Here is a 14503-nt window from a genome sequence, read left to right as displayed (position 1 = left end):
TCTTTAATTTCAGATATTGCAGAAGCAACCTGTCTGCTCAGCTCAAGTACAGATGGCACGTGGTTGGCTGCAGCTAATCAGAGTCATAAAATTGATATTTACAACTTAAAAGAGGCTAAAGTGAGTATGTGAGCAAGCATACAGATGTCACAAGATTGAATGTTGTATTTTTGTGGCCATACGAACTAGCTTGTGCTGTTTTATTGCGTAAGTGTGTTTTTTTGAAGATTGAATGTTGTATTTTTGTGGCCATACGAACTAGCTTGTGCTGTTTTATTGCGTAAGTGTGTTATTTTGGATGGATGAATGTACTTATCACAGGTGTTCATGTTCCAGCCTGTACTTGGTGTACTTGCAAGAAAGTCTAAGAAATACAATAGTTGCACAAAAAACACAAAAACATGGTTAAATGTGGACAGTTTCATTATCTGTATGTCTCAGTTATGAAAGTCTAAGAAATACAATAGTTGCATACACAAAACATGGTTAAATGTGGACAGTTTCATTATCTGTATGTCTCAGTTATGCACAAAAAGGACAGATGTGGTAATGAGTATGCCACGTTCTGGAGTGCTACAAATATGAGGTAATGGTGGATGCTTTTTATGTTTCACTGTTGCAGTCATCACATTTGGGTTATCTGCCTGCAGGTATCCCTCAGCCTGCCTGAATACTAGAGTCTTCGGATTTCTGCGTCAGATGCTGTCTCTTCTTCCATGACATCAGGTCGTCAGGGGTATAAAACATGCAGCCGACGCCATTACATCAGTCTTTCTTGCCGTGCGGTGCCCGAAGCAGAAGCAGCTCACAAGTGCCTGTTAGCCGACTCCTGAAATTTACGTTTTCGAGTTTCAGACCTGAAGTCTTCAAAAAAGATAAGTACCCTGTTGGGGATCCTTTTTCTTGCTCCAACTGATGTCAGTAAAAGTTAACAATTGTCTTACGTGTGGAAAGCAAATACCTCATAGAGATTTTCATTTGTACTGCATCCCCTGTTTAGGCCCAGGCCACGATGTCCCTCGCTGTCGGTTTTGTGCCTTGTTCAACCCCCGAACTATTCGTCTTCGGGCTATTTTTGCAGCCAGTTACTTTTGTACTTGATCTCAGTACTCCAAAATGGCTTCATTAAGCCATCCGACTACCGGCCTTCCAAAAAAACGTAAGGATAAAGACAGACACACACTGCATAGGTCCAAAACTGCCGACGGCACTTCCGTTAAGCCATTTGCCAGGCCGGTACTCTGTGAGGGGCTTTTGCAGCCCCTGATACCCACTACTTCAGATTCGCAGGCCTCTACTGAGACCCATTCGGAGTCCAGTATGCCGCGAGATGCTTCTTCGACTATGAAACCTGCGGAAGTCTCTACCTTGTTTGGGTCTGGAGCCGCTGTGCAGGCACCGGGTTCTGAGGGTGTATTCAGGCCTACAGACGTTCATTTTATACCGACGCCATCGTTTCCGTCCAGAAGTTCCGAATTCCTCAGGCCTAAAACTCGCACTACGCCTAGAAAACCGACGACCAAACCACATGCTCAGGCCCATATGCCTCAAAAACAAATGCTTAGAATGGCTGAAGACCTTATTACCTTAATTAGGGGAAGCCAGCCTTCCCCCTCTAAGAGACCTAGAAGTGAATTTCTTTCTGATTCTTCTGACCAGGAATCTGATATTTCTGCTCCTTCTGATTACCAGGATTTGCCCTTATCTACTTATGAAGATTCTGATGCAGAGGATTCCATTCCCTCTGCTTCCCCTCCAAATGATTTTTCCTTCGGTGAAACCTTGCATATTCTTAGGGAGCATTTCCGCTGGGAAAGCCAGGATTATTCTGAGTCCAAAAAGAGACTTAGGGGAATTCTTACTCCTGCCTTAACACAGGTCTTTAGCTATTCCCCCCAGTTCTGAGCATTGTAGATGATGCTTTCCCAATGCACTTTACCTCCAGCTCCCAGAAAACCTGACAGGTTCTACAGATTCCTCTTCAAGAATCCTTCTGCGGATCCAGAGACTATTTCCCAAGGACCAAAAGGCATTACGGCTACTGCTGCCAAAAATCCCTACCCCTTCTGATAGAGATTCTAGAGCCTTAGGCAGATTGGATAAAAGGGTATACACTTCTGCTACTTTGGCAATTAGGGCTTTAAATTGCCAGTTTCATATGTTAAAGTATCAGCAGCATATTATGGGCCTACTTAAACAGAAAATTATGTTGATTCCTGACTGTGCTGAACACAAAGAATTGCAAGATTTAATGCATTCTACAGAACAAGTTGGCAAACATACTTTGCAATGTGGTTTTGACGCTTTAGAAGCATCTTGCAGGGCTGCTGTCACTGGGTCTGTACTTAGAAGGCATGCTTGTCTTAAGGAACAAAACTTGCCAGATCATGTTAAAGCTAAATTACTGGATGCTCCCTTAAACCAAGACTGCCTTTTTGGCAACAAAGCAGAAGTCGTCCTCAAAAGGATGGAGGAAAAAGCTAAATCTATGCAAACTGTTAGAGATTTCCTACAAGTACAGCCTCCCAGATTCAGTAGGCATTGGCCTTCAAAGAACTGGCCCTTTCCAGTCTCTTCCAGGCCTTCTCAGTCCAAACCCAGGAACAGCAGACCACCTAGGTTATAGTCTTAGACTACGCACAGACCTAAGCAATGGGGTGCTCCCACTTCCAAAGCAGGGGGTAGTAAGCCACCACCCTACAGAAAAATGGCACAATGACTTAACCTTAACCCTTCCAAGCCCTGCTCAACTACCTGCTCCCTTAGGAGGAAAGGTCGCCCTGCATGCCAAAATCTGGGAACTCATTACCCAGGACAAATGGATTTTGAACATAGTTTCCCAAGGATACAGATTCCACTTCCACACACTACCAACCCAAAATGGTTGGCCAGACCTACCCCCAAATCAGTGGGCGGAAACCCAACAGCAGGTTCTCTCTCTTCTCAGTATCAGGGCTATTCAACCTGTCCCAGTGGAACAAAGGGGTCATGGTTTTTATTAAAGACTTTTTCTGGTACCCAGAAAAGACAACTCCTGGTGTCCTATCCTGGACCTCTCTATTCTCAACACCTTTTTGGTAGTTCCAAAATTCAAAATGCTAACTCTTCAACAGCTTCTTCCTATGTTAGCCAAGGATGCCTGACTGGCAACCTTAAACTTGAAGCTTACCTGCACATCCCAATAAGGGAATCTTGCAGGAAATACCTACGCTTCAGGGCAGGCTCCATGCACTTTTTCAGTTCTCTGCACTTCACTTTGGCTTATCTACTGTGCTCAGGGTATTCACAAAGTGTCTAGCTCCAGCCATTGCATTTTGCAGGCAGAGAAATATTCAAATTTACCCTTACCTGGACGATTGTCTGATTCAGGCAGAAAGCCAGGACTTGCTATTACACCACCTGGCATTCATAAAGAAACCTCTAACCTCACTGGGGTACACCATCAACGAAAAGAAATTTCACCTAGTACCCTGCCAACAGATTGTATTCTTGGGAGCAAGCTTGAACACAAATTGTATTCCTGGGAGCAAGCTTGAACACAACGTCCCAGATGGCATTCCTCACTCCAGAGAAACAAGTTTATTTGACAACCTACTTCAAACTACTGGCTACAAAACCCTAGCTGTCTGCAAGGAAAATACTGCAAGCCCTGGGGTTCATGGCCTCTTGCATGCTGCTAATTCCGTATGCAAGACTGCATATGATGAGGAAACTCCAATGGTATGTAAAAAGCCTATGGTGTCAACATTCTCAGGACCTGGAAACAATTTCTATCATTCCTTGTATGAATACAGAGTTCCTTTGGTGGGCAGAGGCATGCTACCACAACAAGGGACTCCCTTTCACTCTACCCCCTGCTGCCCAAACCCTAACAGACGCATCAGACTATGCATATGGGGATTACATGGCAGGGCAGTGCATTCAGGGCAAATGGAACCCGAGACAGATGCACCTGCATATCAATCAAAAAGAAATGTTAGCTGTACAGAATGCTCTGACAGCCTTCAAAGACCATATTCTTCCAGGACAGCTATTGGTAAAGACAGACAACAGCACAGTTATGTGGTACATAAGCAGGTGGGAACCCACTCGTACCGTCTCTGCAGACTAGCCATGGCTCTGTGGAACACAGCCTTCAGCTACCAAGTACACCTACTAGTTCAATTCCTGCCAGGCAAACTAAATTCACTAGCAGACGACCTAAGCAGAAATCTCATGGACCCACACGAATGGAAACTAGAACCCAAAATATTCAACCTCTTGAGGAACAAATGGGGGACTCCAGAGGTAGACCTGTTTGCCTCCCCTCAGAACTACCAGTTGGACAAATTCTGCACAAGAACTCCCCACAGTCAAGCTTGGAAAGTGGATGCCCTGTCCTTTACCTGGGAAATCCTCTCGGTTTATGCCTTTCCCCCCTCTGCCTCTCCTCTCGAAGGTTCTACTAAAGATCAGACAGGACAAGCCAAGAACAATACTGATTGCACCAGACTGGCCAAGCCAGCACTGGTACCCCCTCTTGCGCAGTATGACACTGCTACCACCATGACACCTGCCTCAGACCACTTCCCTGCTGTCCCAGCAGGCGGGCAGATTCTGCACCCTCTGCTTCAAACCCTGAACCTTGCAGCCTGGCTAATTCCATGAGCTCTCCTCTAGCATCCCTCAGTAAGCAGGAGCTGGGTGTCATTCTGGAGGCAAGGAGGCCTAGTACTAGAAAATCCTATGCTGAAAAGTGGAAAAGATACTGTTCCTGGAGCCAGGCCCAGGGGATGGGCACAATGGTGCCCAGTTTACCTCATATTCTTCGGTACTTAACAGAAATGCTCCACATGGGCCTATCCTTCTAGTCAATTAAAATTCATGCCTCTGCCATTTCAGCACATTATAATACTGAGCCACCCCTCTTCTCTCACCTACTGCTAAAACAATTCCTTGGGGGGGGGGACTTTAAAAAAACCCAGGAGACCTCCCACTCCAGCCTGGGACCTTAACTTTGTATTGGAAAAGCTCACTCTTCCCCCCTTTGAGCCAGCTGCAACAGCAGAGTTGAAATTCCTTTCTTGGAAAACAGCCTTACTTCTAGCCATCACTTCAGCAAGAAGAGTGTCGGAATTACAGGCCCTCATGGCAGTGGAACCCTTCATTATCTTCCATGCGGACGGGGTTTCCCTCAAGGCTAATCCCTCCTTTATGCCCAAGGTGGTGTCTAATGTGGCCCTAAATCAGTCCATTCATTTGCCTACTTTTTTCCCAAATCCACAAAACAAAGGAGAACAAATACTGCACTCTCTGGACGTGCACAGACAACTTAGATTTTATTTAGACCGGACTAAGCCTCTCAGAAAATCTGAACAGCTGCTAGTTGGCTTTGCTGCAGGGGCAGAGGGGAAGGCCATTTCAAAGCAAACCATTTCCAAATGGATAGCCCATTGCATTAATTTCTGCTGCAAGCACCATGGAAAACCTACCCCACAGGGGATAAGGTCACATTCCACCAGGGCTACAGCTACCTCTGCGGCTTTTCTCAGAGGAGTCCCTACCAGGGACATCCTAGAAGCTGCTACCTGGAGCTCTGTACATACCTTCACCAAGCATTACCACATGCCTTTTTTTTTCAAAATCCAGAGCTGGATTTGCCACTGCAGTCTTGCAGGGCTTAATATCTGGCCCTAATGCTCTTTAACTTCCTCCTCCCTTCCTTAGCTTTGGGAATCTACCCAAATGTAATGACTGTAACAGTGAAACACAATGAGCATAGTACAGTTGTGTACACTTACCATAAATGTAGATGTTAGAGTGTATTCACTATTGCAGTCCTGGTTACCCTCCCTCCAGCCCCCTGACTTCTCTTGGCTCTACCTTTCCTTCTTGTTTGGTATATTTATTTTTTCTGGTGTATTTGCTTTTTGATGGGGGGTGTACCATACCATATAATTGCTTCCTATTGTGGGGGCACCTGACATCCGGGGCAAGAAAAACTGATGCAATAGCTTCGGCTGCATGTTTTATACCCCTGACGACCTGATGTCATGGAAGAAGAGACAGCATCCAATGCAGAAATCCGAAGACTCTGATATTCAGGCCGGCTGAGGGCTACCTGCAGGCAGATAACCCAAATGTGATGACTGCAACAGTGAATAAACTCTAACATCTACATTTATGGTAAGTGTACACAACTATACTTTTTTTGCACTGTGTTACTCACCACTAAAAATGCTTTGATTCCATAGGATAATTGGAAACAGCGAATGGGCACTTATGGAATTCTGTGAGAATAGAGGGGACTGAAAGGTTTTATGCAAGTTGGAGCATTTCTAGCATTTGCAAAAAGGTACAAGTTTGAAGATAAGCAACTGTGGCACTTTTAAGTGTAGTACAGTAACTGCGGTACTGTAAGTGTGGCACATAGTACAGTAATGGTGGCACACTAAGTGTACAGCAACTGTGGTACAGTATGTGTAGTACAGTAACTGTGGCACATAGTGCAGTAATTGTGGCATACTAAGTGCAGTAATTGTGGCATACTAAATGTAGTACAGTACCTGTGGCACACTAAGTGTAGTACAGTAACTGTGGTACTGTAAGTGTAGTACAGTAACTGTGGTACTGTAAGTGTAGTACAGTAACTGTGGTACAGTATGTGGCACATAGTGCAGTAATTGTGGCATACTAAATGTAGTACAGTACCTGTGGCACACTAAGTGTAGTACAGTAACTGTGGTACTGTAAGTGTAGTACAGTAACTGTGGTACTGTAAGTGTAGTACAGTAACTGTGGTACTGTAAGTGTAGTACAGTAACTGTGGTACAGTATGTGTAGTACAGTAACTGTGGCACATAGTGCAGTAATTGTGGCATACTAAATGTAGTACAGTACCTGTGGCACACTAAGTGTAGTACAGTAACTGTGGTACTGTAAGTGTAGTACAGTAACTATGGTACTGTAAGTGTAGTACAGTAACTGTGGTACTGTAAGTGTAGTACAGTAACTGTGGTACTGTAAGTGTAGTACAGTAACTGTGGTACTGTAAGTGTAGTACAGTAACTGTGGTACTGTAAGTGTAGTACAGTAACTGTGGTACTGTAAGTGTAGTACAGTAACTGTGGCATAGTAAGTGTAGTACAGTAACTGTGGCACACTGTAGTACAGTAACTGTGGTACTGTAAGTGTGACACAGTAAGTACTTGGATTTTATGACAGATGCTCTGTGATGCCTCAAGTAAGGGATGATGAACAAAGTGATATTTTGTTGAGTAATTCAGTAAGGGTCATGATGAGAGGCAATGAAAAGCTGAGGTAGAAGTTATGATGGACAAGATGTGTTGCACTCTTGCTTGTCTTTTTCTAGAGGTGGATATGAACAGGTCAGACACAGGGCTAGTGGCTTTCAGCTGGAAGATTATCTTATTATAGAGAATATCTAGCTGAGAGAATAAAGGCAAGAAGGGCTGAAGGCCGTGTAGCACGTATTTGCATTAATTTACCTTAGTGTGAGGGAGTTCAGAAGGAAACTTCCACTCTGGAGAAGCTTGCCTACCACGTACACATTCTTTAAAGTATATTGCTTTTCATTCTAAGTAGTTACTTTTCAGCAGTTTTGATGAAAACCAAGAAACAATAATGCCATGGTCAGCACTTGGTTAACCAGTGCTGAAAATAGGAGCAGAGTCTGTCTTGTGTAGAACAAAACTGTTCATGTAAGCGTATTCTGGGGATTTGGAGGCTGCATGCTGATGAAGCGGGAAAAGCAAGCAGGCTAGGAGGAAAGCCCAAAGGTACTCAGGTGTGTAAATGTGAGGGGAGCGAAGAGAGTACAGTTAGTTTGCAGAATGATACTGTGACTATCCCACAGGTGACCCTGGCCTCCTCTGACTATAGCATTGTGTTACTGCGTTTCACTACTGTAACTATCCCATAGGTGACCCTGGCCTTCTCTGAATATAGCATTGTGTTATTGTGTTTCACTACTGTAACTATCCCACAGGTGACCCTGGTCTTCTCTCAATATAGCATTGTATTACTGTGTATCACTACCGTAACTGTCCCACAGGTGACCCTGGCCTTCTCTGAATATAGCATTGTGTTACTGTGTTTCACTACTGTAACTATCCCACAGGTGACCTTGGTCTTTGAATATAGCATTGCGTTACTATGTTTCACTACTGTAACTGTCCCACAGGTGACCCTGGTCTTCTCTGAATAAGGGTGGCCACGGCGATGCAGTGGTTAGCATTGCCACCTCACAGCAAGAGGTTCTCCGGTTCGATCCTTGGCTGGGGAGCATTCTGTGTGGAGTCTGCATGTCCTCCCTGTGGTCGCGTGGATTTCCTCCGGGTGCTCCGGTTTTCTCCCACATCCCAAAGACATGCTGCAGGTGGATTGGACACTCTAAATTGGCCCTAGGTGTGCGTGTGTGTGCCTTCTGTGGAAGGTTGGGCGCCGGGCTGGCAACTCGACACCGTAGAACTCCACTGCCAATCATGAGCGGACAAGGTGATCCGCTGTGGCGACCCCTAACAGGGAAAAAGACGAAAGAAGAAGAAGATTACTGTGTTTCACTACTGTAACTATCCCACAGGTGACCCTGGTCTTCTCTTAATATAGCATTTTGTTACTGTGTTTCACTTGTCCTAGACTGTCTGGCACTCACTCTCCCTGTATACTCTTCTGTCTAGTCTGACGGCATTTTTTTATGTCATTCCATATTGGGCTGGACTTACAAATGAAAGCAGTAGTAGAACAGGTTGCAGTTTGAAGATCCCACTGCTGCAAGACATAAGCTTTTAATTGTTTGTAAAATTAAGTTAAGTGCATCAGGCTGTGTATCCAAACATGGTGCATTTAATGGGTGTTGTACATACCAGAGGAACAACTAAAATGGTGCAAGATTAACAGATTAGAACAGAATGAGTCTGTCATGTGGTAATGATTAGTAATTATTTTTAAGTAAACTGAAAAAAATTTGTATGCATTTGTGGTTCAGTGAGTGTCTTTGTTACTAGTTTTGCCTGTGATGTTCAGCTAAGTTGGTAGGTAGCAGCAGTGGCAAGTATTAAATCCTTTAGAATAAAAGTAATTGAGGAGCTAGTCCAGTCACATTAGGAACTGGGGCACCTAGAGCTTAACAACATGTTGCAGACATATGTGGCACCTTGTAGCAGTCAACTTACATAGGGAGCTGTGGCACATCTCAAGTAGCCATGTAACAGAGAGATGTAGCATTTCACAAGTAGCCACATAATAGAGCAAGAGATGTAGCAATTCACGGCTAACAGTGGGAGAGATGTAGCAGTGGACAGTGGTCTCACATTCGATAACCACATCGCCACAGCAGTCAGGAAATCCTTCTATGTGGTACACCTCATCACTAAGGGCTTTTCATCCAGAAAAAAGGAGGTCATTGTCCCACTGTACTCATCCCTCATTAGACCCATTATAGAAGACAACGCACCGTTTGGTATGTACCTCTCAAGACATCTGCAACAGCTAGAAAGGCCGCAGAAATACCTCACTAAAAGAATCACAGGCCTAAAGCAGATGCCCTACGCTGACCACCTTAAAAAACTCCAGCTATACTCTGTGGCATATTGTCTACTCAGAGGTGATCTCTGCTTAGCATACAAAGCCATGTCAAACCCAGAGCTGTTGGACATGCTACACTTAAAGAAATCCCTCAGAGCCACACGCTCCAGGGATCTGAACCTTGTCATCACAATAAACATAACATGCTGGAGGGATAGGTTCCTGACCCAGAGACTCACCAGACTCTGGAATAGATTGCCCATACATGTCAAGCAGAGTGCCTCTTTGGCCCTCTTCAAAAGGAACCTTAGGAGAAAGGAAATTCACCCCAGGGATCACGTCAGTTGCCCTGCTAGACAGGGGTCCTGGGAAGTAAATAGTGTGGGAAGAAATAGCCAGGGAATTGTTATGGCTAGGCTTGTATAGGCCCTAGGGCTGATAGCCTAGTACCAACCTATGAACCTATAATTCACCGCTAACAATATAACAGAGAGAGAGATATAGCAATTCACAGCTTACAATGTAACAGAGAGAGAGAGAGAGAGATATGTAGCAATTCACAACTAACAATGTAACAGAGAGAGAGAGATGTAGCAATTCACGACTAACAATGTAACAGAACTGTGAAAATTCATAGCTACCAATCTATCTATGTAACAGGAAGCTATGGCAATTCACAACTAATCGTGTAAGAGAGTGAGTTCTGGCAGTTCACAGCAAGCCATGCAACAGAGAGCTGTAGTACTTCACAACCAGCCATGTAACTACAAGAGAGAAACAGAAAGAGAGTTGTGACACTTTCTATCTAGCCTGGTAACGTAGAGAGCTGTGGCATTTCACAAGTAGACTTGTAATGAAAAGAAAGAACAAGCTATAGCACTTCATAGCTACCTGTGTAACAGAGCGAGAGAGACAGCACTGTGGCACTTTGTAGCTAGCCATGTGACACAGAGTTGTAGCACTTCATAGCTACCTGTGTAGCAGAGAGAAAGAGAGCATTGTGGCATGTTGTAGCTAGCCATGTGGCACAGAGTTGTAGCACTTCATAGCTACCTGTGTAGCAGAGAGAACGAGAGCATTGTGGCATGTTGTAGCTAGCCATGTGGCACAGAGTTGTAGCACTTCACAGCTAGTCATGCAACAGAGAGAGGGGCTGTGATGCTTCACAGGTAGCTATATAATCGAGAGAGCGATGGGGGGCTACTTGCAATTATGAATTCATCTTATAAATCTGCAAAGTTTCCACACTCCAGACCTGGCGTCTTAATGCAGGACAGTTGGTTACCTAGAGGTAGCCTAGTGGCAAACCAGAGCACTTCAGACACACAAAATGTAGGGAAATCTCTGACCCTGTACCATAGGGGAAGTGCGACGTAACACAACTGTTCATGTCTCTGACCCTGTACCATAGGGGAAGTGTGACGTAACACAACTGTTCATGTCTCTGACCCTGTACCATAGGGGAAGTGTGACGTAACACAACTGTTCATGTCTCTGACCCTGTACCATAGGGAAGGTGTGACGTAGCACAACTGTTCATGTCTCTGACCCTGTACCATAGGGGAAGTGTGACGTAACACAACTGTTCATGTCTCTGACCCTGTACCATAGGGAAGGTGTGACGTAACACAACTGTTCATGTCTCTGACCCTGTACCATAGGGGAAGCGTGACGTAGCACAGCTGTTCATGTCTCTGACCCTGTACCATAGGGGAAGTGTGACGTAACCCAACTGTTCATGTCTCTGACCCTGTACCATAGGGGAAGCGTGACGTAACACAACTGTTCATGTCTCTGACCCTGTACCATAGGGGAAGTGTGACGTAGCACAACTGTTCATGTCTCTGACCCTGTACCATAGGGGAAGTGTGACGTAGCACAACTGTTCATGTCTCTGACCCTGTACCATAGGGGAAGTGTGACGTAACACAACTGTTCATGTCTCTGACCCTGTACCATAGGGGAAGTGTGACGTAACACAACTGTTCATGTCTCTGACCCTGTACCATAGGGGAATTGTGACGTAACACAACTGTTCATGTCTCTGACCCTGTACCATAGGGGAAGTGTGACGTAGCACAACTGTTCATGTCTCTGACCCTGTACCATAGGGGAAGTGTGACGTAGCACAACTGTTCATGTCTCTGACCTTGTACCATAGGGGGAAGTGTGACGTAACACAACTGTTCATGTCTCTGACCCTGTACCATAGGGGAAGCGTGACGTAACACAACTGTTCATGTCTCTGACCCTGTACCATAGGGGAAGTGTGACATAACACAACTGTTCATGGGGCACTGGAAGCAGCAGTAGCAGCCCAGGGTAACTCAGTTGCACAGAGAGCCCCTACAGTTCCCTGTCTTCCATGCTGATGGATGTAGTTTGCACACAGACCTACATGACTTCCTGTGATGGAGGAGAAAGCTCAGACAGTATCCGTGGTTCAACTTACCACCTTCACAGAAGTACACTTTCTGTTGGAGTGCTCAGGCAGTATCCGTGGTTCAACTTACCACCTTCACAGAAGTACACTTTCTGTTGGAGTGCTCAGGCAGTATCCGTGGTTCAACTTACCACCTTCACAGAAGTACACTTTCTGTTGGAGTGAGGCATTACAGTTCTTACAACTGGCATCCCCAGTTCTAATTTGTTTTGGATTGCACCAACTGTCACCCACCCCCCACCCTACAGACACACCTGCCTGCTAATTATAATTAACTCCAAAACTACTGGCACCTGTATGGGAAAAAATGTTCTGTGACAAAACAGTCCTTTTAGTAATTTGGTATTCTTTGTTGAGAGGGAAGCTGTTTTTCAGTAACTTGATTAGTCGCACCTCCAACGTGAGATTTGTTGGCCTCTGAGAGGAGCTTCAGTGGTGTTTTGTGGCCCAGTGGAAAGGAGTTTGCCCATTCATTGCCAGTGATGTCCACTGTGTCGTTACATGCACATGAAGTCAAAAGATTGATGATGCTGTGGAATCTGTCAGCCACCACAAAGCTGTGTCATCTGATCCCTTTTGTGGGTGTATAAGGGAACGTCAGACTACTGGTTAATTAAGCTAGAATGACCATTTTGGGTAGGGACAGGTTTAGACAGTCAGCAGTGAACACCAGCAAGGGCTGCAATGCGAGAGAGAGAGAGAGATCAAACAAGGCAGAGAGTTTTTGTAGGAGCTAATTGTGTCCCAAGAACAGAACTGCTTTCTGTGTCTGTTGGCCACGTTCAAGTGGCACACCCTGTGTTAACCTGTGGTTAGGTTACAAGAATTTGCTACACAAGTTTCTTGTGGTGAAATGCACTGTCATCAGTCTGGATGATGCCATGAGACAATCCCTCCTGACAGAAGTCAGATAATGATTGGTCCTTCTGTGCTCCCCCATTGCTGACAACTTTTGGGTTGTGCCTCACAGTTCTACAGGAAGTCTTGACATGGGAATATCAGGGGGCACTGATATAAACACAAACGTACAGCAGGTCTTGGAACTAGGATGAGCATGCACATTAAAAACTGGAAGAAAGGCAGTTTTTCAGAAGTAGCAGTGAAAGTTGAGAACAGGAGGAGTGCTAAGAGATATGAAGATAAGATGAGTCTATTTGCCATCTAAACATATAGCTGTACAAAACAAGCTAACAAAAAGATTAACAGCTGAGTTGACTTTCATGAAGCATCATCTTTCCACTGAAATTGTATCTTTCCTGTTCCCAGCATCACTGTACTGTTCCTGCATACAGCTGTCCACCTACATCAATGGCAATACATCCAGTGACCAATGACCTGGTCATTGCTTACTCTGATCAACAGGTAAGAAACTGTATTTTTTAATTAATCAAAACACTTTTTATAGAGCTTAACATTTATCAGAGTAATGTCATATTGTTCCTAAAATTAAAAAATGCATCAGAGAGAGAGAGAGAACTGATGGCAAGGTGCAATGTACAAGATTTCTGTCATTTGTTTCCAATCTGTTAGCATAACTTGTTCTTGAAGAAAAAAGTGAAAATATTTGCATCTATTTCATCTTTTGTCGGATTCCTGTTGTCAGGTACTGACAGGTTCAAGTGCTGCAGTTGTATCTTGTTTCTATTTAACCAATCAGTACTGCAGTGTTCTAACAACCAATCAGTACTGCAGTGTTCTGACTACCACTCCTCCCTGTACATTATTCCCACTGTAGCTGCAGCAGTGAGTCAGTACTTCAATATTTTTATTACTACTTAAACCAGCAAATTACTCCCACTGTGTTGTTACTGTAGCATTCTAATTACCAATACCAGTGTAGTTTTCCCACTGTAGCAACAGCAGTGTGCCAGTACTGCAACATTCTATTTTCTCCCACTGTACCAGCAGCAGTATGTCAGTATTGTGGCATTCTAATTATTACTTACATCAGCACATTACTCCCAGTGTAATAGCCGTGTTACTACTGTAGCTTTCTAATTCTTACTTAAACCTGTACATAACTCCTACTGTAGCAGCAGTACTGTGTTGATACTGCAGTTTTCTGATTACTAATTCACCTGCACATTACTTCCACTGTAACAGCAGCAGTATGTCAGTATTGAAACATTCTAATTACTACTTAAACTCACAAATTGCTCCCAGTGTAACAGTAGCCTTATCTGTACTGTCACATTCTAATTACCACTTAAACCCACTTGTTTGTGGGTACTCTAGCATTCTAATTATTACTACTGTGTACAGATTATTCCCCTGTAGTAGTAGTGTATTAGTCCTATACAGCAGTAGTGTCAGTAATGTAGTATTCTAATGATTACTACTATGTGCTGTAGTAGCAGAGCATTAGAGCCATGCAGCAGTAGTGTGTCAGTTCTGCACCGTTCTAATTATTACTACTTTGCAGAGATTATTCCCTGTAGCAACAGTGTGTTAGTCCCAAACAGCATTAGTGTGTCTTTACTACAGCATTCTAATTATTACTCTATGCAATTACTCCCTTGTAGTAGCAGTGTGCTA

The 14503-nt window shown here is 44.3% G+C and overlaps 1 protein-coding gene across 3 annotated transcripts in view; it reads left to right on the top strand.

Moving 5' to 3' along the window:
* Positions 1-14503, top strand: part of UTP4 (UTP4 small subunit processome component) — an 881210-nt gene that overhangs the window by 735861 nt on the left and 130846 nt on the right. For all 3 annotated transcript variants that reach the window (XM_044082023.1, XM_044082022.1, XM_044082025.1), the window contains 2 exons: positions 14-120; positions 13235-13330. In XM_044082023.1, coding sequence (XP_043937958.1) covers positions 14-120; positions 13235-13330 — 203 coding nt within the window. The remainder of the gene's footprint in view (positions 1-13; positions 121-13234; positions 13331-14503) is intronic.

The sequence above is a fragment of the Protopterus annectens genome, chromosome 8.part1, assembly GCF_019279795.1.
Source record: "Protopterus annectens isolate FY-2018-M chromosome 8.part1, PAN1.0, whole genome shotgun sequence".
NCBI classification, from domain to species: domain Eukaryota; kingdom Metazoa; phylum Chordata; order Ceratodontiformes; family Protopteridae; genus Protopterus; species Protopterus annectens.
Note: the sequence above shows the minus strand (reverse complement) of the source record. Positions and strands in the feature narration are given on the sequence as shown.